The 25,205-nt window shown below is 43.1% G+C and overlaps 1 protein-coding gene across 5 annotated transcripts in view; it reads right to left on the reverse strand.

Annotated features, from left to right (window-relative positions):
* Positions 1–287: 287 nt before the first annotated feature.
* Positions 288–25,205, reverse strand: part of CBX5 (chromobox 5) — a 48,849-nt gene continuing 23,931 nt past the window's right edge. For 3 of the 5 annotated variants that reach the window (XM_024256593.2, XM_002823340.6, XM_054528071.1), the window contains exons 3-5: positions 21,044–21,230; positions 15,503–15,603; positions 288–11,215 (exon numbers count right to left, since the gene is read on the reverse strand). In XM_024256593.2, the coding sequence (XP_024112361.1) occupies positions 11,065–11,215; positions 15,503–15,603; positions 21,044–21,230 (439 nt within the window). In that variant the 3' untranslated portion in view covers positions 288–11,064. The remainder of the gene's footprint in view (positions 11,216–15,502; positions 15,604–21,043; positions 21,231–25,205) is intronic. The other 2 variants (XM_024256594.2, XM_063711817.1) reach the window with 1 other exon arrangement.

Here is a 25,205-nt window from a genome sequence, read left to right on the forward strand (position 1 = left end):
TATTCTCTGAACCATTAGGAGCAGAGAACAGCATGGAAACCAGGAAAGGTACACACTGAACCAGTTAAGGAAATAAGAGTAGGAAACAGGATACGCATTATCTTATTTCCTCAGGCTTGCGCCAACCTGTGGTTATTTGTAGAAAGTCAGAGACCAGTAATCCTTAGAAAAGAAGCCCATGTTCTCCAAGTCTCGTTGCTTTTTCAGAAATTGAGCTGACACTCCAGGGCCCAAATTAAAGAAGGGGCATAAGACCCAGATCTTTAAACCACCACTCAGAATCCATATTTGAAAAGCAACCATTTATTAGAACCAATACAAGAGTATGAAAAGGGGGAAAAGAGGAGGGTAGAAGAGGGGGAGAGAATGAGGTCTGCATCAGATGTCAGTTATGGAAACACATAAATGCTTACTTTTTAAACATTTACATTTAAAAGGTGAACATATATATAGACCACTTATACTTTTTTTAAAAAAAATCAAAAGCAGACATGTTTGGCTGAAATAAAACCAAGAAACACAACTAAAACTCCCCCATAAACCTAAAAGTCCGTGGAGAATTCAATTTCTCATTTCCATTCAGAAATCTGGCTACAAAGTGATTTGTTTGCTACTTGGGACAGTACAGAGTGCTGAAAGAAACCCAGCTCTTGAGTCTCTTAGATCCCATCCTGTAGGAAGTGGTGAGAAAGCCAGCAGACCATGGGCAAGTCAACTCCTGGCTACTTGGCAGGGAGTCAGACTGTGCTCTCTCCATTCCCCAGGACTCCACAGAACCGTCTGGTATTGCTAGTACTGGGTGAACAGTGACAGCAGAGTCCACAAAACACAGAGAACCAGAATGTGACCGCAAGGAGCCAGGACCCTGTGCTTTTTCATGGATTACAAATCTAGGGCCAAAGAGAGGGAAAGCAGAAAGAGCCCTATTGGGAAGAGGAGCTGGCTGCGCCCCTAAACTGAGATGGAAAGAGTAAGGCTCTTGAGCCCACACCTGGGCAAGTAGAAATAGTGTCCAAAGTTTTCTCAAACCAGAGGGAAAAAAGGTCAAGGTTAGGTTCAGACTGCAGACACTAAGAGATGACAGATGTTGAATACAGTGAATGGGATGAAGCTTAAAGGATCAATGCCCAATTCTGAGTGTTATACACATTTCTAGGAAAAATAATTCCAATGTAGCTTTTGGGGGGGGGGGGTAGAAATAAGGTGGTCACATTTATTCAATCAGCTGGTCCCTATGAGGAAGGAGAGGCCCAGGTACAGATACCACGAAGGGGTACAGTGACCCAGCTGTCCTGGGATCGGTTGGGGAGTGGTAAGCAATGACATAAATCAAAACCATTGAGGGTTACTTTGATCCTGAGACAGTCTGAATCTGCTTCAAACCCATGGGGAATGGAACTTTAATCCCCAACCTGCAGAGAGAAATAAGCAGTAGCATCCCTGCCTCACAATTCCCTAATCGAATGCTCTTGAATTTGAAATGGCCTCCCTCTGTGAATGCAAGACACAGAAAATCCCAAGTGCCTTCCCCAACAACATCCTAAGTAAGTCTGGACTAGTAAGATTCCAACATTCATGAAAACACTGTCAACATCTGAACTAGCAGCTTTGTTGAGGGGTGGGGGGCAGAAAATTTGCCGAGTCACTAAGTAGTTCCAGTCTTGGAGACAGCTCAGTGAGGACCAAAGCCTGTGTGTCAGGCTTCAACTCCGGCTCAAGACATCCTCCAGAGGACCCTGAAGTATTCTATTAACTTTGATTTACAATGCCTCACAACAACACCCCTGTGAGGTAGGTCAGTATTATTAACCCCATTTGACAGATGGGGAACTGAGGCATTGAAAGAAGTGACTTGCCCAAGGTCAACCATTATCAATCAGTTGAGGAGATGGGCACACATAGTCAGCATCCACTCAATTCTTGTTCCATTTCCCAGAGCATTTTACTTCTCAGAGTGTACTTGGGAGCAGAGGAAGTTGGCAGGATACACCTCATTCCACAAACTAGATTAATTCAATAAGTGAAGGGTATTAACTGAGGGCCTATTATTTATCTAGTATAATGTGAGGAATCTTGGAAAAATGAACTGCTTCTGAAAGTCATGTTACAGATGTTTTGAAAATAAAATTACATCTTCACATTAAGGACATGAATTCTTTTGTAAAGAAATATTCACTTTATCTTAGGAGGTGAAGGACTAAATCACACTGATTTCTCAAAGTTTTATATTGAGTAACCTGAATTCCTAAAATCCAGAAAGCAAGATCACATTCCAATAGAAACAATGAATAAGAACCTTTTCCCCAGTGGTGGTTCTTGGTAGCGCTCTTATAAAGCTGCAAGTTGATGGCGTGGGAATCCTAGCAACACAAAACACCCTCTTACTACATCACATCCCTCCCCACAATACCCAGAGGGCTGCATTTTTCCAAACTTTCTGCCTCAGCTCAACTTCAAGAGTTACAGCATCTTCAAAAACACCTCAAGGGTAAGGATACAAATGGTGACCCCTGCTTTTCTATTCAGGGAGAGGGGATGAAAATATTCTCTGTAACTAATCATATAGACTCTTGAATTCTTTCCTCTTGCCAGAGACATAACTCTTTAACAAAAAAAAGGTAGAAGAAAAAACAGTTATGTCTTTTCTCCCCCTTTGGATTTACTTTGGATTCTGGTAGAAATCATTATGTCTCTTACCCTAAACTGAGGAGGTGAGGGGTGAGGGTGACATGAGACAGACACCAAACCCACCACCAGCCCTGGTTTAGAATCCAACCCTAAAGCTAGCGGAAACCAGAAAACACTGACTTGAGCCTTCAGAGTGTTGTGACATGATTAAACTGTCTTTTCAGGTGTTCTCAAAGAATATCTAGGCAGAAACCCTCTCCTCTCTTCCATACCTCTTCACAGCAGCCAGTGTAGCAAGTCCCCACATACAACACAAACTCAAAAGATGATTTATCAACACATACAGTAAAATGTTCACTAGGGGCCGGGTGCGGTGGCTCATGCTTGTAATCCCAGCACTTTGGGAGGCTGAGGCAGGTGGATCACTTGAGCTCAGGAGTTGGAGACCAGCCTGGGCAACACAGGGAGACTCTGTCTCTACAAAAAATTTTTTAAATAATAAAATTAGCCAGGCACCGTGGTGTGCGCCTGTAGTCCTAGCTACTTGGGAGGCTGAGGCAGGAGGATCATTTGAGCCCAGGAGATTGAGGCTGCAGTGAGCTGTAATAAAGATACTGTGGCCGGGCGCTGGCTCACGCCTGCAATCCCAGCACTTTGAGTGGCCGAGGCAGGTGGATCACAAGGTCAGGGGTTCAAGACCAGCACAGCCAAGATGGTGAACCCCGTTCTCTACTAAAAATACAAAAATTAGCCGGGCATGGTGGCAGGCGCCTATAATCCCAGCTGCTCGGGAGGCTGAGGAAGAGAACTGCTTGAACCCGAGAGGCGGAGGTTGCAGTGAGCCAAGATCACGCCACTGCACTCCAGCCTGGGCAAAAGAGCAAGACTTCATCTCCTATCTCAAAAAAAAAAAAAGGTTAAATATGGATACTCTAGGTACAGGAACCATTCCAAGACCTAAATAGATTTTTTTTCTCTCACTGATAGCTGATCACATTAAACAGGTACAGGTGCTAAGAAAGTTTAAGACTGATCTTTTGGCAATGACAGTTTAGGTTAACTCTTGTTTGGAATTCCTAACAATAAAAAGAAATCCCTTAAAAAAGGTTGACAAACTGGCCACTTGGCCTTGAATCGACTGTTAGGGTCACACCTGCCAATGCCAGGGGACATCACAAAAAAATAGAGAATGGCAAGATAAAAAGTTCATTGCATTCAATTTGGCCTAATTTCTTGATAATAGTTTCCTATTAGATTTTCCGATTAATACTGATGGCTCTTACCTAGGCTGTGATAATTAGGTTTTGATCTATTGTGACATTAATGATCACAATCAGTTGACTTTGAAATTGTCTTAATTAATGGCTCTTTCCTTGTCAGCTTTTGCCTCCAGTGCAGGATTCATTCCCTTCCCCACTGCCTTAACTCCTTCTCTTACTGACCTCAGAAACAAATAGCATTGCAGGATCACTTTCTTCCCATAAAACAAGACTTTAAACTATTTTAAAACATTTCTCTTGACAGAGGAGCAATATGAGATGATGTTAGATGAAATGAGGATCAGAATGAAAAGGCAAGAGAACAAGCTGTCAATGAATAGGAAAAATTCCATCTTAGAAAACAACCAAAGTCAAGCACAATGTTAAAGTGACAACAAGTTGAAGTAACTCTAAAAAGACAAGATGAGGTAGATTAAAATCCAAGAAAGTCAGCACAAGCAAAAAGAAACCAGAATTGTTTTTATGAAACTATCTAAAAAACTTCACACTTTAACCTTCCAGAACAGTTACTCTAATTCCTGGGAATTCTGACTTCCAAAGTTAGTCAACTCTCAATTATCCAGGCAGAAATAAATATCTTTTTCTTGTGGTCACCCATGGGTCAGAATCGACAACATCCTTACGATCAGACTGTTTCTTAACCCAGCTAGGCTTCGATGATTAAATCTGAGACCCAGATTTAATATACAAGGTATATGTATTTCTGGCAAAGGTTTCCACATAAGTGATACAATTCTCTGCTTAGATATCACCCTCTTGGCCCAGCGCGGTGGCTCATGCCTGTAATCTCAGCACTCTGGGAGGCCGAGGTGGGTGGATCATGAGGTCAGGAGATTGAGACCATCCTGGCTAACACGGTGAAACCCCGTCTCTACTAAAAATACAAAAAATTAGCCGGGCGTGGTGACGGGCGCCTGTAGTCCCAGCTCTTCGGGAGGCTGAGGCAGGAGAATGGCGTGAACCCGGGAGGCGGAGCTTGCAGTGAGCCAAGACTGCGCCACTGCACTCCAGCCTGGGCGACAGAGCAAGACTCCGTCTCAAAAAAAAAAAGAAATCACCCTCTCTTCAGTATTGAATAAAACTGCACTGCTCAGAGTAGATGCTCAGGTATTAACAAATGTGCTCCAAGCCTTCTCTTTAGAAAATCTCGTCATTGGAAAGCATGTCCCTGTTTTAGGCTTAAAGGCAGTTAAGTCTCATGTTCATTCCTCCAAAAGGGATGAGAAATTGAAAAAGGTGTGAGCAACTCTGGTAAAGTGTCCATGAGGAATATGTTGTTATAGAACCCACAATAATGTAACACAACTGAATCTGCAACACAGTTAATGCTTTCCACAAGCAAAGATTAACTCTACTACTACACTTTGGCCAAGAATCTAAACCAGGGATGAAAATCACGAGTTCTCAATCACAACTCACCTGTTTTCTCTCTCAGTAATAACAGCATTTCCAACCCTCCAACTATATTTATTTCCTGGAATATGTTCTTGTGTTCTATGGCCAGTTGGCTCAGTTCACCCAATGTTATAGGTCTTTTCCATATATAAGCCAAAATTAATGTCAACTTCTTACTCCAGGGCTACAAACTATACAACATCAGCCAGTCTGTCTCTGCCCCCATGTCAGAAATGTGTATTGGTTTATAGCATTTATTATACCAAACTATTTTTTTTTTAACAGAAACACAGCTTGTAAGCACTTAAACTATTAATGGTCAGTTCATCACACAACAATATGAAAGTTATTTGAGGGCAGGGATGGCCTCTTTCTGAACTTTGTATCTTCAAGCCAAAAAAATGTCTGTTGAATGAAACCAATGTTGATGTATAGCAATGTGGCTGGAATTTAGAAAGTTAATAAAAATTGGGTGAGGGGGCATCTAATTCAGAATGTTTTTGGGTGTAAGGCTAGTATCATCTACTTTTGAAAACAATTTTTATGATTAGTAGGTAAAGGTAGCATGAAACTGCAATACACTGGCTCCAGACCCTTCCTCTCTGCCTTGCCACAGGCATGCTTGGTGGTCTGATTACAAAAGTACGGATCTCAACACTATAATTTTTATTCTAAAATCTCAACCAAAAGGATGGGACCATGGGTGTAAAGGGGGTTTTTCCTTTAAATTGTGAGAAATCATTTCCACATTTCAGATCTAATGACATTGCAAAGTAGTATTTTATACCCTCAAAATTGAAACTTAAAGTAGAGACAATTGCTCCCCGGGCCAAACACAGATCCCTCCAACCCCTCACTGTACCTTAGGAAAGCTGGGGTAAACTACAGATTCAATAAAATCTCAATATGAAAATCCCCAAAACCTTCCCCAATGCCCTGTGGTTAGGCCTGAACATAGGGAAAATGGACTGCAGGGTGGCTACAGAACAGGAATGAAGAGTTAAGAATAATAAATGCCTAAGTTACGGGGACAGGACCAATCCTTCATTAATGACACAAAGTAGAACGCACAAAGTAGTATGCAGTATGGCTAGGGGACAGTCAAGGACCATCTAGACTTTTAAGTGTTAGAAGCACCACAGGTCCAAATGCTCCCCAGAGTGGACCAAAACTGGATTTTGTCCATGGCCACATCGTTCTCCACTATTCTGTCTATAATGAGAATATATCAATAGCAGGAAATCTGCTTTCACACACGGCAAACTGCGAAGAAAAACAAGGATAACCTCAGACCACTTTTACTTGCTGTAAGTGGGAAAAACAAACAAACAAACAAAAAACCCCAGCAAATAATGGATTTTTCATGAACAGAAAAGCAAATATAAATGCAGCTGATAAACTAGAAAGCAATCATCAACTAATTGCAGACTACAAAGATACCCAAAAATCCTTCTCAAAATAGCACCCCAGTGGATGGTAGTCAAGCTTTCCAGCAACCAGTTATTGATGATTCATGGCCTACATCAAATGAAGAAGACTTCGATTTTGATACCAACAATGTCCCCAAACCAAACTTAACAAAGCTAATGACTGCTTCTCAGCAATTCAGGAAAAATTTAGAAACAAATACAGCACTGTGAGCAAAAAACAGAAGCTTGTTTTGGGGACAGGAATTCCGAGAGTCTGAGTGAAGATGTGGTTGGAAGCCTTCTCAAACATGCAAGTCCAGGGCTTTTCTCATCCTGCCTTCCCATCACCTGACCCTCTTCTGAAACCACCCCTCAAGTCTTTAGCAAAGTCAGGTATTACAGAGGACAGAGCAACAAAGAGGGCAACTGGAATTAAAAAAAATTGTATTACTGAAAGTGCTCCATGAGAGCAAACAACGACAATTTTATTTTTGTGTACAAAAATTAATAGAGGTGGCCAGGCATGGCGGCTCACGCCTGTAATCCCAGCATTTTGGGAGGCCAAGGTGGGCAGATCACGAGGTCAGGAAATCGAGACCATCCTGGCAAACATGGTAAAACCCCATCTCTACCAAAAATACAAAAATTAGCTGGGCATGGTGGTGCACACCTGTAGTCCCAGCTACTCGAGAGGCTGAGGCAGGAGAATCGCTTGAACCCAGGAGGTGGAGGGTGCAGTAAGCCAAGATTGTGCCACTGCACTCCAGCCTGGTGACAAAGCGAGACTCCATCTAAAATAAATAAATAAATAATAGAGGTGAATGTCTGCATTAGGATCAAGACAAGAAGATAGACAATCACCTTGGAATTCTGAGACTACCTCCAAGAATCATCCACGGAAGGATAACAGCCATTTAACCAGGGCTACAGATCAAAAAGGAAAAAATACAGTCAGTGGACAAGTAGAAGAGTCTCCTGAGAAATATCCTTATTTGAAGAGGCAGCAGGAGTTGATAGAAAACATAACTAAAAAAGTAGAAGACACTGTTAAATTTGAATCTGGATCCTATATAGCTTCTCCTCTGGGATCTACTGAGGAGTGAAATCTAAATTAAGATTTAGCTTAGAAAGCATGAAGATAGTATGTTCCAATTTTAAATAAAAATTATATTGTCTGAAAGACAATACAATTTTAGTACTGGCAGGAAAAAAACTAAATTGTTATTTGAATAAGAAAACATCATGGTTCTCTCCAGGTTTAAAATGGGTGCTCCCATGTAGGCTGATTTTCCCGGCATTTGATCTTAACTTGAAGGCCATCTGCCCAGCCCAGCGATCAAAGAGCTGCTAAGCTGTCCTTGGTAGACTCTACTGGGCAAAGCTGTGCTATAACTCTGAAGAAAGGGAGATCTTTTAATGTTGATTACTGAAAGGATTAGAAAGATGTCTTGAAAGAGAACTAAACACAAGAAAAATAAATTTTTAGCATTTGAGACCTAGGTGTTTAAGAGTGCTTAGCTCTTAACTATTAACTCTTCTGAGGGGAGAAAGCTCCATGAAACAGGTTTCTGTTTGAGGCTGTAATTCTTCTAGGGCAAGAACATCTACTCAACACTAACAAATGCTGGAAGCAGGCATCTGATTTCCTTTGTGCTAAGGGCTGAAATCAATACTGGCCTCTGGCTCCCTACATTCCTATAGAACCAGCTGCAGGTAGGCAGGAAGAGAACAAAAGTTGTTTTGGCGGCACTCTGTAAAATAAACCGAAGACAAAAAAGACAGAGTAAAGTCTATTAAGAGATGATAAGTAGTAGATGATACTGGGGTTATTTCGGTAAAATAATATCAGATTTTTATGAATGTCTTAAATATTACCTATAACCACAGCAGCCACGTGCCCCAGGTTTCTCAGAACCAATCTCAGTACCAAATATTGTCATGTTCTTTGTCTACACACTAGGTTTTTGGTTTTAAAAATATGGTCGCTGCAGTTTACATGCCCACTGCTACTGGGAGGCATACACTGGGCCACTTGGATAGGCTGTCATTTTTCTGCAAATCAAGAGACCCAAATCACCTCCTCAGGAGCTCTGGCCTATTTTTGTCCTATTCTTGTCTACCCTAATTGATATCCTTGGCTACATTTATGATAAATCTGTTTCCTGACCATCCTTTCCTTCTTTTAGATACCGATCAGATTAAGTACAAGCAATTGTCAATTATCCAGCACTTGATCTAGGCCTTTAATTCCTTCAGAGAGAGAAGGAATATAGAGATAAAACTCCCACCCACTTGAGGTATGGTTTATGAGCTCTTGCCCAATCACATTACCATTCAGAAGGATTTTCATGGCTGACTTAAACCAAAAGCTACATTGTTCCAGTTTGTCATGTCACTGCAGCAACAGCTGTCACCTCAATTATGCAGTATAATTTTTGACATAATTTATATAAGCACACAGAATTCAATCAGCAGCTGAGCAGGGAAGCAATGTTAACAAATGCTATGAATGGGTATATGATTTGCATATTATGTGGCTCATCTGTGGACTGGAGCAATCCATCCATTCCCCTCATTACTCTGAATAATCTAGAAATGGTAGATGCTCCTAGCCAGACAGCTGTATGTTTTAAAAATCAAACGCAACAAGAAAAGCAGCCTCATGGCTGGTGCGCTCTAGAATTAAGGCTATATTAAGCATTTATTCTTATTTCCTCAGCTTTGGGGCTGGGACAACGATCCTCAAAACCCTGCTATTTCCTTACTTTTAATTGTGATTCTCTAGCCCTCCTCAACTACAAAAAGAAAAGGATAAAGTAGGGCATTTCTTGGGGGACAAAGGCAGAAGGATATGATCAGACAAATTTCTCAATAGCAACACAAGAAACCAAAACGAAGTATTTTGCTAAGTAAGGAGAAAAGGTTGTGTCAACATGCTAATGCCAGGGCCTGTCACTTTCCAAGGTGATAGTCTTTCAGGAACATGCCTTTATTTTTATTTGTATTTTTTAGAGACGGGGGGTCTCACTACATTGCCCAGGCTGGTCTCAAACTTCTGGCTTCAAGCAATTCTCCTGCCTCAGCCTCCCAAATTGCTGGGATTACAGGCGGTAGCCACTGTGCCTGGCCATGAAAATTCATTTTAAAAAATAAGATACAACTATAAGTTTGAGGGTAGAAAAAGGGAAGAGCATTAATATTTTGGGGACTCTTGGTGGTAAATCCAGGAGCCAAGAATGCAGGAGACGTAACTGCTATGAACACTTAAAATTGATACTGTGGCCAACAGCTCACCTCTAAAACTTCCCCACTGAAAATAATGGCATGGAAGGGAAACTCGGGTCCACTGAGAAGTGAGGGTCAGGTTTGAAGCCTCTTTGGTAACAGGAATGCTTTGGGAGGCCACAAAAGTTGGCAGGGTTGGAGGGTGCCTAGCACCTTGGCACAAGCAAGCACCAGGCAATCACTCACACCTACATAAATATACAGTCTGAACATGAGGAATGGAAAGAAATCATACATACATACATGATAATAAAGACAATTGTACCCTACCCCATCACCCTCATGTACTATAGCTAAAAATCTCCACAGTTAATAATCTTGTCATTTTATCACAAATTGATATCACTTTACAGAAGCAGAAGTGGGGAGTGCTAAAAGCAATAACGAAAGTCCTGGGGCTAAAAAGAGTGTCTTCACAGATTTCAGTGTAAAATTTCAAATCTTCCAAAGGATGGAGTAATTCTGGGAGGATGAGTGAGGATGAACAACAGAGGGTGGCCCAGAAGACCACACCAGAAACCCTGTATTCTCCTGGGTAGAGCTGAACAAGGCTGGGAAAGCCCCAACAGGTAGGCAGTTGCTATTGGCTTTTTAACAGATGAGCAACATCCTTTCCATCTCAACATGTCAGAACAAAGGCCAGCTAGTCAGTAACATGTTCTAAGAACCAAAGCAAGAAACCAAAATTTAACATCATTGTAACAAAATCCCCCAATCTAAAAAGCGACCAACCCTGAAAAGATCAAGACTCTAAGGTGATTAAAAAGTTAAAACTCATCTTGAGGTCACAGGGGAGCAGAAGGAAGAGATCAGGGCAAAGGAAAAAAAAATTGTGGGTATTACACTCAGTATGTAAATGCCTGGTCTTCACAGAGAGACACTTATCATTAATCAGACCATCAGTTATGTTACAAGAGAACCAATACCAACATTTCTCCTGTGGAGCACAGTGATAAGCACATTTTTTATGGATGTGTTTAGGATAGAAAGGGGTGGGAAGAAAGGAGAGGAGGCAGGGAGGTGAATGTATTATGTACAAAGAGAAATGACAGAGACCATCCCCTCCTTTAGCTCTTTGCTGTTTCTTTCTCTTTGTTTTCCGCATCCTCAGGATATGCATGCCATGTCAGTCTCTCTTCATAAAATGCTATCACAATTTGTGGACATTTCACATTAGCTTCTTTTGCAAGAACCAGGTCAGCTTCATCTGTGTCTTTCCTGTAGAGAAAGAATATGAGACTTAAAAGGAGAGGAAGAGTGAAAGAATCAGTCCAGACATACGTTTATGTCATTATATGGATTTAGTTGACTTGATTTCCTCCTCACCTTGGTTTCAAGGTGAAAAGGATCCTTTCAATATTTTCAAGAAGATATTTAAGTAAATGGATTAATAGCTAATATATTATATAGAAACAAATGTCTGCAGCTAGAATTTAGATGTAAACCATGGTAGGCTTAGGTTAAAAAGATGAATAATAAATCAATATTAATCTGCTTCCAAAATTTTTATTTGTGAATATGAGCATGTGAGTGAACCCAATCAAACCTACATTCAGGGGCCAGGCACGGTGGCTCACACCTGTAATCCCCGCACTTTGGGAGGCCGAGGCGGGTGGATCACGAGGTCAGGAGATCGAGACCATCCTGGCTCACACGGTGAAATCCCGACTCTACTAAAAGTACAAAAAATTAGCCGGTCGTGGTGGCGGGCGCCTGTAGTCCCAGCTACTTGAGAGGCTGAGGCAGGAGAATGGCGTGAACCCGGGAGGCGGAGCTTGCAGTGAGCTGAGATCGCGCCACTGCACTCCAGCCTGAGCAACAGTGCAAGACTCCGTCTCAAAAAAAAAAAAAACCCTACATTCAGCTCTATTGATTATGCACAAGTCAATTATACACAGGTTGGTCAATCCAGTTTCCAGATCATCTAAGTGAAGGGGTCTTAACCCTCCTCACTTTGTTTCCGTTTAAATACTCATTAGCCCTCTGGCCAGAACTGTGGATTGGAACAACAAGCAAATAAAAATTTAGCTACAAATTTCAATTATCTCAGTTACACAACCTCTACTACCAAGTATAACAAAAAAAATCTAGCCACATGGTTCCTTAAGCATGATTCCAAATCAATTTAAAAAAATTAAAATTATCCTGAGAAGCTCGGGCGCAGCAGCTCATGCCTGTAATCCCAGAACTTCGGGAGGCTGAGGCAGGTGGATCGCTTGAGCCCAGGAGTTCGAGACCAGCCTGGGCAACACGGCAAAACCCATCTCTACAAAAAATACAAAAATCAGCTGGCATGGTGGTGCATGCTTGTGGTCCCAGCTACTTGGGAGGCTGAGGTGGGAGGATCACTTGGGCTTAGGAGGTGGAGGTTGCAGTGAACTGAGATTGAACCACTGCACTCCAGCCTGGGCAACAGAGGGAGACCTTGTCTCAAAATAAATAAATAATAAAAAACAAAATAAAATTATCCTGAGATGTGGACAAGAAAAATTACCACCTTATTGGAGCAGATACTCAAATTTTGACTATGGTGGAAAAAGCCAATTAATGTTAATGTAAATTTTAAGTAACCACATATGGCTGAGTAGGAAAAAGCAGTCCAGCCCAGGCACAGCGCCTCATACCTATAATCCCAGCACTTTGGGAGGTTGAGGTGAGAGAAGCACTTGAGCCCGGGGCAACATAGGAAGACCTGGTCTCTTCAAAAAAAATTTTAAAAATTAGCAGGCCATGGTGGCATGCACCTGTAGTCCCAGCTACTCAGGAGACTGAGGTAGGAGGATAACTTGAGCTCAGGAGGTCAAGGCTGCAGTGAGCTGTGATCACGCCAGTGCACTCCAGCCTGGGTGACAGGGTGAGACACTGTCTAAAATAAAATTTTTAAAAAGCAGTCCAGCCTTGGCGTGGTGGCTCACACCTGTAATCCCAGCAGTTTGGGAAGCCGAGGCAGGTGGATTGCTTGAGCTCAGGAGTTCGAGACCAGCCTGGCCAACATGATGAAATCCTGTCTCTACTAAAAATATAAAAATTACCCAGGTGTGGTGGCGCATGCCTATAATCCCAGCTACTTAGGTGGCTGAGGGATGAGAACTGCTTGAACCTGGGAGGCGAAGGTTGCAGTGAGCCGAGATGGTACCACTGCACTCCAGCCTGGGTGATAAAGCAAGACTCTGTCTCAAAAAACAAAACAAAACAAGCAGTCCATATAGCTCCTTACTTCTGACAGAATATGGCAATTCTTCAAATACAGGTTTCTGGGTAATTTACCAGCAGTATTCTCATCAGATAAAATGTTAAGCCTTTTGATTATACAACTTTTTTTTTTTTTTTGAGACAGAGTCTCGCTCTGTTGCCCAGGCTGGAGTGCAGTGACAAGATCTCGGCTCACTGCAAGCTCCGCCTCCCGGGTTCACGCCATTCTCCAGCCTCAGCTTCCTGAGTAGCTGGGACTACAGGCGCCTTCCACCAAGCCCGGCTAATTTTTTTTGTATTTTTAGTAGAGACAGGGTTTCACCGTTAACCAGGATGGTCTCGATCTCTTGACCTTGTGATCCGCCCGTCTCAGCGTCTCAGCCTTCCAAAGTGCTGGGATTACAGACATGAGCCACCGCGCCCGGCCTTGATTATACAACTTTTAAGGTAACATGTTTCTTTAGTGGCACTGCAACACAAACCCTCTATGTATCACAAATTCAGAATACTTGGAAACAGAGAGGTAGTGAGAACCACACCATAAATCACCCTGTCTTTAAGAAATCAAATTAGGGCTGGGCGCAGTGGCTCACGCCTGTCATCCCAGCACTTTGGGAGGCCAAGGCAGGCAGATTGCTTGAGGTCAGAAGTTCGAGACCAGCCTGACCAACATGGCAAAACCCCATCTCTACTAAAAATACAAAAATTAGCCAGGCATGGTGGTAGGCGCCTGTAATCCCAGCTACTTGGGAGGCTGAGGCAGGAGAATCACTTGAACCCGGGAGGCGGAGACTACAGTGAACCAAGATCGCGCCACTGCACTCCAGGCGAAAGAGACTCTGTCTCAAAAAAAAAAAAGAAATCAAATTGAGAAGAACTACTTCCTTTTCATCTAAAAGCCATCCTCTCTCTACTGGATGAAATAACTTGTGCTTTGGCCAGTATTAGCTTTAATGCTTTTTGTTGAGATTATTTTTCTCTTTTAGACATTATTCAGCAGGTTTGGCCCTCAGTGATGGCAGAAAGCCTCATTTGATTCCTAGCCCAGGGTCACAGGCCCATGGTCTTACAGTAAGTAATTCAGAACTGTGTAAACAAATGGTTAAGTCATGTTTATATATATATATATATATATATACACACACACACACATATACACACACATATATATACACACATATATATACACACACACATATATATATATATTTTTTTAAGAGACAGAGTCTTGCTCTGTCTCTCAGGCAGGAGTGCAAAGGCTCGATCTCAGCTCACTGCAACCTCTGCCTCCCAGGTTCAAGCAATTATCCTTCCTCAGCCTCTCAAGTAGTTGGACTACAGGCATGCGTCACCATGCCCAGCTAATTTTTGTATTTTTAGTAGAGATGGGAGTTCACCATGTTAACCAGGCTAGCCTCGAACTCCTGACCCCAAGCGATCCGCCTGCCTTGGCCACCCAAAGTGTTGGGATTACAGGTGTAAGCCACTGCACCCGACCTTTATATATTTTCTACCTCAAATTTACCTTTTTTTCTGATATGTAGTACTATAATTTGGCTTAATAGCAATACATTCTGAAGCATAATTCCCATTTAACACCAATAATTGGTATCAGTTAAGGATCTCTGACATTCCAGGAGTTCAAGACCAGCCTGGCCAACACAGCAAAACCCTGTCTCTACTAAAAATACAAAAATGGGCCAGGCGCAGTGGCTCACGCCTGTAATCCCAGCACTTTGGGAGGCCAAGGCAGGCGGATTACTTGAGGTCGGGAGTTTGAGACCAGCCTGACCAATATAGAGAAACCCTGTCTCTACTAAAAATATAAAATTAGCCAGGTATGATGGCACATGCCTGTAATCCCAGCTACTTGGGAAGCTGAGGCAGGAGTATCGCTTGAACCCGGAGGCGGAGGTTGTGGTAAGCCGAGATCGCACCATTGCACTCCAGCCTGGGCAACAAGAGACTTCATCTCAAAAAAAAATAAATAAATAAATAAAAAATAAAAATACAAAAATTAGCCAGGCGTGGTGGCGGGCACCTGTAATCCCAGCTACTCGGGAGGATGAGACAGGAGAATCACTTGAACCCAGGAGGCAGAGGTTGCAGTGAGCTGAGTGAGATCGCGCCACTGTACCCCAGCATGGACAACAAAGGGCGAAACACTGTCTCAAAAAAAAAAAAAAAAAAAAAGATCTCTGACATTCAAAATTCATGGTTTGGGAATATGCAGTCTTGCCACCCTATCTTCCACACAAATTCAAGTCACTGGCGAAGAAACACAATTGTAAAGCGAAGCCAAATCTCTCTCACCATTTCATTAGGAACATTAAATCACCACAGGAATCTGTTGCCCCAATGATCTTTTCTGGTTCCAGTCCTCTCTCAAAGCCCCGAGCGATATCATTGCTCTGCTATAAACAGAAGATAAAGAAAGGTTACAGCTTGTGGAAAGAGTAAAGAAACTCCCTCCTTCTAGGCTCAACAAAACATAACCTAAGTTAATATCTCCTGATATCATTTCTTTCACCAATTCAGAAAAATTTTTAGAACTTAATACTAAGTACTGACAGTGACAATGAAGTGACAGTGATGCCAAGAGATATTTTTGTAAGACGTGATTATCTTTCCTGGAATTCCTCCAGAAGACTGGTGGTGAACCCTAAAAGTCTCTAATGTCCTAAAAGATACTCCGGAGTCAGAGGCATGGTGGCTCACACCTGTAATCTCAGCACTTTGGGAGGCCGAGGCGGGCGAATCACAAGCTTAGGAGTTCAAGACCAGCCTGGCCAACATGGTGAAACCCCATCTCTACTAAAAATACAAAAAATTAGCCAGGCATGGTGGCAGGTGCCTGTAACCCCAGCTACTCGGGAGGCTGAGGCAGGAGAAGTGCTTGAACCTGGGATGCGGAGGTTGCAGTGAGCCGAGACCCCACCACTGCATTCCAGCCTGGGCAACATAGCAAGACTCCGTCCCCCCTGCCCCCAAAAAAAAGGGGAAGGAAAAGACAGATACGCTGGAGTCAACATCTAGGAATTCCTCTAAACCCACTCACTTGGAATCTCCTTAATATTGTAAATAAGCTTCTGAAATGATAAAAAATACCATGTTTACCCTAACTATATCTTTTCATTTTACAAACTTCAAATATACTACCTCTCTCTCAATCTTTATTTTTTTAGACTTTTAGTTTACCTTAACACTAAACAATAATTTTGACACATTTCAGTCACCTGTATTTATGGACAAATAGAGGTAAGAATTATGTAAGTCCAATACTATTAAATAGCAAAATTTCAGAGATCACAAACACCAATACCTATATGCTTGGTTAGAGAGAAGGCCCTGGTCAGTGCCTATTCCCTCTGGATGTAGATGATTGTTAGCATTAGAAGGCAGAACTGGACTGTGACTGAAAACAAAAACAAAAACAAAAAACTGGCCTGGTGCAGTGACTCACGCCTGTAATCCCAGCACTTTGGGAGGCTGACATAGGATTGCTTGAGACTAGGAACGGGAGACCAACATGGGCAACTGTCTCTGCAAATTAGCTGGGCACACTGGTGCACGCCTAAAGTGTGCTACTCCGACTCAGGAGGCTGAGGTGGGAGGATCCCTTGGGCCCAGGAGTTCAAGGCTGCAGTGAGCTATGATCATGCCACTGTGCTCCATGGTGGGCAACATAGTGAGAACCTGTCTCTTAAGAAAGAAAAAATTTGATAATTCATGAGATGAGTATTGAAACTTGGTCTAAATGCAGTAATACAATCTAGACAAGGAGCACAGGTTCAAATCCATGTGTAGTAACACTGATGAGAGCCAAAAAGCAAAATTTTATACAAGCCAGGTAATTTCTTTTTTAGACAGTCTCCCTCTGTTGCCTAGGTTAAAGTGCAGTGGTGCAATCTCAACTCACTGCAACCTCCACCTTCCAGGTTCAAGTGAGTCTCCTGCCTCAGTTTCCCCAGTAGCTGGGATCATAGGTGCCTGCCACCACCCCTGGCTAATTTTTTTTTTTTTTTTCCGAGACAGAGTCTCGCTCTGTTGCCCAGGCTGGAGTGCAGTGCCACAATCTCAGCTCACTGCAACCTCTGCCTCCTAGATTCAAGCGATTCTTCTGCCTCAGCCTCCTGAGTAGTTGGGATTACAGGTGCGTGCCACCACACTTGGCTAATTTTTCCATTTTTAGTAGAGACAGGGGTCTCACCACGTTGGCCAGGCTGGTCTCAAACTCCTAGCCTCAGGTGATCCGCCCCGCCTCGGCCTCCCAAAGTGCTGAGATTACAGATGTGAGCCATAGCACCTGGCTACGCCTGGCTAATTTTTTGTATTTTTAGTCGAGACGGGGTTTCACCATGTTGACCACACTGGTCTTGAACTCCTGGCCTCAAGTGATCCACATGCCTCAGCCTCCCAAAGTGCTGGGATTACAGGCGTGAGCCACCGCACCCGGCCCAAACTAGGTAATTTGAAAAAACTTTATTATGGAAGATAATGCTAGCCTCTCTAGTGGCAACACAAAAAAAAGATTTAGAGTTGCCCAAATGAACTAAATCTCTACTGCCCGATTTTCATAATAAAATCTCTTTGATCTTATGTTCACCTGCTTTCCACTGAGACATACAAAGCATTTGGGGTCCAGGTCGTCCCCAAAGATACCAAAATCCACAATTTGAAGGAAATTCCATGCGTGGATCAATGAGAGATACTGACTTGTAAAAACATAGCCTCTTTTGGGGGCCCTTAAGGGGAAGAAGTTCCCAGATGTGCACACAGCTGCTCACAGCTGGAATGCTGGCACATGGACTAAGTTGTAAATCATAACTGGCAACTGAAAACAGTTTGCTACATAGGGAGGGAAGAGGAGGCGAATGGAAGAAAAACGTTCAAGCTGCTGAAAAGGAGCCGGGGTGAAGAAAATGCTAAAATCATCATACAGGCAGTAATCTTAAATCAGGCATAATGCAAACTAACAAATTTCTTCTCCAGTGGTCTTAAGAAAGAAACACAATCCCCTCGTATATCTTTAAAACATACAATCACCTATCTTTCCAGCTGTCTACCTGACAGCAGCCAGTACTGCTAAGAATGCTATCAGGGGCCCCAGATGAACATTATGATGTGAGGGACATGTGGGGGTTGTTTTCAAGGTCGGCAGCTTCAGAACCTGGCCTAGGAACAAAACTCTCTGCACTGGCCAGTGGCTCTAACCCAGCTTACTCAGACTGCTCCTTTTTAAAAATGACAGAGGCCAGGTGTGGTGGCTCACGCCTGTAATCACAACACTTTGAGAGGCCAAGACGGGCGGATCATGAGGTCAGGAGATTGAGACCATTTTGGCTAACACGGTGAAACCCCATCTTTACTAAAAATACAAAAAATTAGCCAGGCATGGTGGCATGTGCCTGTAGTCCCAGCTACTAGGGAGGCTGAAGCAGGAGAATCGCTTGAACCCAAGAGCAGAGGTTGCAGTGAGATTGCGCCACTGCACTCCAGCCTGGGCAACAGAGTGAGACTATGTCTCAAAAAAAAAAAAAAAAAATTCTAATTTTACTGGTCTGGGGTGCACCTTAGGCACTGGAGATTTTTTTTTTTAACATACCCCCCAGGTGATTATAATGTGTAGCCAGGGTTGAAAACTGATGCTCTAGAAAGGTATAAATCTAATTAGAATGAAGATACATAGGGATGATTGTGGCAGCTACTCTGGAAGGCTGGAAGATTCCGAAGTAGACTTACGCTTTTATGAAATGTAAAGTGTATGATACATCCTTCACCACAAAAGGCTTCATAACCTTGAAATAAATAAAAGGAGTGGAAGCTGGGGGCGGGAGGAGGTGGTAGAGTGTGTGTATTTATGCACGCACACACAGATGAAAAAAGAGAGAAGCAATAACAGCGCTTATGCTACTTACTTGAGAGCTAAAGATCAGAAGGATTAAAGCAACTAAATCAAACCAAAATTTCATAAATACACTTCCCAAACTGAAGATTCAAAAGACAAAAATTAATTTTGTACGCCAAGTATGTAGAAATAATAGATCAAGAGAATATAAATGCCACTGAACTGTACATTTTAAAATTGTTAATTGAGCCAGGCATGGCGGCTCACACCTGTAATCCCAACACTTTGGGAGGCCAAAGCAGGTGGATCACCTGAGTTAGGGAGTTCAAGACCAGCCTGACCAACATGGAGAAACACCCTCTCTACTAAAAATACAAAATGAGCTGGGCATGGTGGTGCATGCCTGTAATCCTAGCTACTCTGGAAGGTTGAGGCAGGAGAATCACTTGAACCCAGGAGACGGAGGGTGCAGTGAGCCAAGATCATGCTATTGAACTCCAGCCTGGGCAACAAGAGTGAAACTCTGTCTCAAAAAAATAAATAAATAAAAAAGAAAATAAAAATACAAAAATTAGCTGGCTATGGTGGCACATGCCTGTAATCCCAACTACTCAGGAGGCTGAAACAGGAGAATCACTTGAACCCAGGAGGTGAAGATTGCAGTAAGCCGAGATCACGCCCATGCACTCCAGCCTGAGTGACAGAGCAAGACTCTGTCTCAAAATAAATAAATAAATATTTAATTGTATATTATATGATTTTCACTGCAAAAAACAGATTATCAAGGATTGAAAGCAAATGCTATCACTGGAACAAAAGAAAGGGCCAGGCGCAGTGGCTCACGCCTGTAATCCCAACACTTTGGGAGGCCAAGGTGGGTGGATCACACGGTAAGGGGTTTGAAATGAGCCCGGCCAACATGGTGAAACCCCGTCTCTACTAAAGATACAAAAAATTAGCTGGGCATGGTGGCGTGTGCCTGTAATCCCAGCTACTTGGGAGGCTGAGGCAGGAGAACTGCTTGAACACAGGAGGTAGAGGTTCCAGTGAGCCAAGATCGCACTATTGCACTCAAGCCTGGGCGACAGCGCGATATTCTGTCTCCAAAAAAAAAGAAAAAAGGAAGTAAAGTGGTAAACATTTCAAAGCCCCGGCTGGGCATGGTGGCTCACGTCTATAATCTCAACACTTTGGGAGGCCGAGGCAGGCGGATCACGAGGTCAGGAGTTCAAGACCAGCCTGACCAACATGGCGAAACCCCATCTCTACTAAAAATACAAAAATTATCAAGACCATCCTGGCTAACATGGTAAAACCCCGTCTCTACTAAAAATACAAAAAAATTAGCTGGACGTGGTGGTGGGCGCCTGTAGTCCCAGCTACTCGGGAGGCTGAGGTCGGAGAATGGCGTAAACCCGGGAGGCGGAGCTTGCAGAGAGCCAAGATAGCGCCACTTGCACTCCGGCCTGGGCGACAGAGTGAGACTCCGTCTCAAAAAAAAAAAAATCAGCCAGGCGTGGTGGCACGTGCCTGTAATCCCAGCTACTACTGAGGCATGAGAATCGCTTGAAGCCAGGAGGCGGAGATTGCAGTGAGCTGAGATCGAGCCACTGCACTCCAGCCTGGGGAACAGAGCAAGACTCTGTCTCAAAACAAAACAAAACATTTCAAAGCCCCTTTCTATTCTTAAAAAATTCACCAATGATCCTCCTTCTCTAAGATAACTAAGTCTTCTACTTATGGAGAAGGCAGAGGAGTGGTTTAACATTTTACAAAGATTTAATTTTGCCCCCTTAATACAATTCAGTGGCCACAAATTACATTTCTCACTTAGCCAGGAGAGGGAGCTGTAATCAACATACCTCCCTGGAAGCTCTTTTGTTCAACAATTTACCTTATAGGTCCATCCTTACAATAGAAATAACCAAAATATGATACTTTTATTTATTATTATTATTTTGGTGGCAAAAGAATAGTTTGTGGGGAAAAAAGGAAAGGAAGCTTACCTCTCTCTTTTTTTTAGATTTGATATCATCGGCACTGTTTGAGAAACTGGATTTCCTCTTGTTACTTTCTGACTTCTCTCTGGGTTTATTATTTTCGCCCTCCTTCATCTTCTTATACTTTTTCATAAATTCAGAAATTAGCTCAGGGCAATCCAAGTTTTTCTCAGGTTCCCAAGTATTGTGCTCCCTGGGTAAGAAAAATGGGAAAATTAAAAAAAAAAAAGTGGGGGGGAAGAATGAGGAAAAAAATCCAATGCCTTATTTCAAAGAGGACATTCAGACAAAAAGGACAGAGAAACCCTATGCTTTAAAGAAGATAACAAATTTGATCCTAGATTTCTACCCAGGAAAAATGAAAAAAAAAAAAAAAAAACCCACACAAAGACTTATTTACAGTTGTTTATAGCAGCATTTTAATAGCCAAAAACAAAACAAATTCAAATGTTCATCAATGGATGGTGACATGGAAAAACAAAATGTGGTATATCCATACAAAGGAATATTATCCAACAACAATAAGCAAAATATTAAAACATGCTACAACTTGGAAGAACCCCAAAAACATTATACTAAGTGAAAGAAATAAGACACAAGATACTACATACTGTCTAATTCCATTTACATGAAATGTCTGGGAAAGACAAATTTATAGAGACACAAAGCAGATCAGCCAGGCACGGTGGCTCACACCTGTAATCTCAGCACTCTGAGAGGCCAAGGCAGGCAGATCACTTGAGGTCAGGAGTTTGAGGTCAGCCTGGCCAACACAGTGAAACTGTGTCTCTACTAAAATTACAAAAATTAGCTTGGTGTGGTGGTACACATCTGTAGTCCCAGCTACTTGGGAGGCTGAGGCAGGAGAACTGCTTGAGCCCGGGAAGGGGAGGTTGCAGTGAGCTGAGATTGTGCCACCGCACTCCTGCCTGGGCGAAAAAGCCAGACTCTGTCCCCCCAAAAAAAAAATAGCAGATCAGTGATTGCCTGGGGCTGAGGGAGGGAGTTGTAATTAACTACAAATGGGAATCAAGAGAATTTTGGGGGACACGAAAATGTTCTGAAACTGGATCACAGTGGTGGTTGCGTAGCTCTATAAATTTACTGCAAATCATTTAATTGGAGCCAGTCACAGTGGCTAACGCCTGTAATCCCAGCACTCTGAGAGGCACTCAGGACTTCGAGACCAGCCTGGTCAATATTGCAAAACCCTGTCTCCACTAAAAATACAAAAATTAGCTGGGCTTGGTGGTGCACACCTGCAGTCCCAGCTACTCAGGAGGCTAGGGCATGAGAACTGCTTGAATCTGGGAGGCTGCGGTTGTAGTGAGCCAAGATTGCACCACTGCATTCCAGTCTGGGCAACAGAGTGAGACTCCATCTCAAAAAAAAAAAAATAATTTAACTGGGCTGGGCGCAGTGGCTCACGCCTGTAAGCGTCAGCACTTTGGGAGGCCAAGGTGAGCAGATCACTTGAGCCCACCAGTTCAAGACCAGCCTAAGCAACATAGCAAGACTCCGTCTCCACAGAAGATTTAAAAATTACTCAGGCATGGTGGCTTGCACCTGTAGTCCCAGCTACTTGGGAGGCTGAAATAAGAGGATCCCTTGAGCCCAGAAGGTTGAGGCTGCAGTGAACTGTGATTGCACCACTGCACTCCCACCTGGGTAACGGAGTGAGATACTGTCTCAAAAAAAAAAAAAAAAAAAAATCACTGAATTGTACAATTTTTTTTTTTTTTTTTGAGATGGAGTCTCACTCTGTCTTGCAGGCTGGAGTGCAGTGGTGTGATATCGGCTCACTGCAACCTCCGTCTCCTGGGTTCAAGTGATTCTCTGGCCTCAGCCTCCCCGGTAACTGGGATTACAGGCATGCACCACCAATTTTTGTATTTTTAGTAGAGACGGGGTTTCACCATGTTGGCCAGGCTGGTCTTGAACTCCTGACTTCAAGTGATCCACCTGCCTCGGCCACTCAAAGTGCTGGAATTACGGGTGTGAGCCACTGCATCCAGCCTGAATTGTACAATTTCAATGGGTGAATTTTATGGTGTTTAAATTATACCTTGATAAAGCTATTTAAAAACCCAAAATTCAGCCAGGCACGGTGGCTCATGCATGTAATCCCAGTACTTTGGGAGGCTGAAGTAGTTGGGCATGGTGGCGCCTGCCTGTAATCCCAGCTACTCAGGAGACTGAGGCGGGAGAATCGCTTGAACCCGGGAGGCAGGAGGTTGTGGTGAGCTGAGTTCGAGCTATTGCACTCCAGCCTGGGCAACAAGAGTGAAACTCCATCTCAAAAAAAAAAAAAAAAAAGTTTCTTTAGATGGGAATGATTTGAACACATGCCATAATAACCTGACTCAAGTAGAAAGCAGAAAGATGGAAAAATCTGAGCTATTTACTCTTGACCTAAAAAATGTTCTACAAAAGGAACATAATATTGAGACAAAATTTATTTCTAAATCATTTGAGCTAATATGGGAAAGTTTCTCCTTTATATCCCTTCTCTCAGCAGAAAAAAAATTCCTCGGCCGGGCACGGCGGCTCAAGTCTCTAATCCCAGCACTTTGGGAGGCAGAAGCAGGTGGATCACCTGAGGTCAGGAGGTCGAGACCATCCTGGCCAACATGGTGAAACCCCATCTCTACTAAAAATACAAAATTTAGATGGGCGTGGTGGCAGGCACCTGCAATCCCATCTGCCCGGGAGGCTGAGGCAGGACAATCTTTTGAACCCGGGAGAGGGAGGTTGCAGTGAGCCGAGATCAGGCCATTGCATACCAGCCTGGGCAATAAGAGCGAAACTCTTGTCTCAAAAAAAGAAAAGAAGTCAAGAAAAAAAATTCCTCACACGGTAACTTTCCCCAAAACCCACAGACCCATCCCAGAGGAAATTAACATACCAATATCAAAAGGTGTACAAAGACTATTACACAAGCTGAATACACTTGGGGGTTGGGAAGAGTCTGCTGATAGCTAGGAAAGCCAGTCCTATAATGCGATTATCCCTTTTCCTAACACTTTGGTACTGCTGCTTCTACTTCAGTTTCCACCCAAAAGACAACATAGTATGATTTAAAAAGAGCCTGGGTTAGTCAGGAACAGTGATTCACACCTATAATCCCAGCACTTCAAGAGGCCAAGGCAGGCAGATCACTTGAACCCAAGAGTGCGAGACCAGCCTGGGTAACTCGGTGAGACCCTGTCTCTATTTTAAAGATAAAAAGGCATGGCGCAGTGGCTCATGCCTGTAATCCCAGCACTTTGGGAGGCTGAGGCGGGCGAATCACAAGGTCAGGAGTTCGAGACCAACCTGGCCAACATGGTGAAATGCCGTCTCTACTAAAAATACAAAAAGTTAGCTGGGCGTGGTGGCGGGCACCTGTAATCCCAGCTACTTGGGAGGCTGAGGCAGGAGAATCGCTTGAACCCGGGAGGCGGAGGTTGCAGTGAGCCGAGATCGCGCCATGGGCGATAGTGAAAGACTCTGTCTCAAAAAAAAAAAAAGATAAAAATATGTAAAAATGTAAATTAAAAAAATAATTAAAGTTTTGGAAGAGGCAAGGGTCTTGCTATGTTAACCAGACAGGAGTGCAGTGGCTATTCACAGGCATGATCCTACTAATGCTCAAAACGGGAGTTCTGACCTGCTCTGGTTCACTCCTACTTAGGCAACCTGGTGGCCCTCACTCCTAGGAGGTCACTATATTGATGCCAAACTTAATGCAGACACCTGATCGGTTTAGTGCACTACAGCCCAGAACTCCTGGACTCAAGCAATCCTCCCACTTCAACCTCCCTAGTAGCTGGGACTACAGGTACATACCACCATGCCTGGACTCTAAATGCTTTTATGAGAATCAAAGAGAGCACAAGAGGTAGAATCTGATCACTGTCTAGCACAAAGTAGGCGTTTAGTTATAGACAATGCTGATTTGTTCCAGTCTTTTATGAAATCCAGGGCATTTCTGAAAAAGGACCAATGTTTAATTTGTCTACCCCAAACCTTGTTTTCCCCTTTCATCTATGGTAAGGTACCAGTAGCTCAATGACAGAGAAAGAGTTTCAAGTATCTTTCAAACACCCAAATATTTCCAGTGGTGATTCAATGGGCCCAATAAACATCTTCAAAATCTTCTGGTGTTACTTTAGTTCCTATCTGTTAT

This window comes from Pongo abelii, chromosome 10 (genome assembly GCF_028885655.2).
Source record: "Pongo abelii isolate AG06213 chromosome 10, NHGRI_mPonAbe1-v2.0_pri, whole genome shotgun sequence".
Taxonomy (NCBI): Eukaryota; Metazoa; Chordata; class Mammalia; order Primates; family Hominidae; genus Pongo; species Pongo abelii.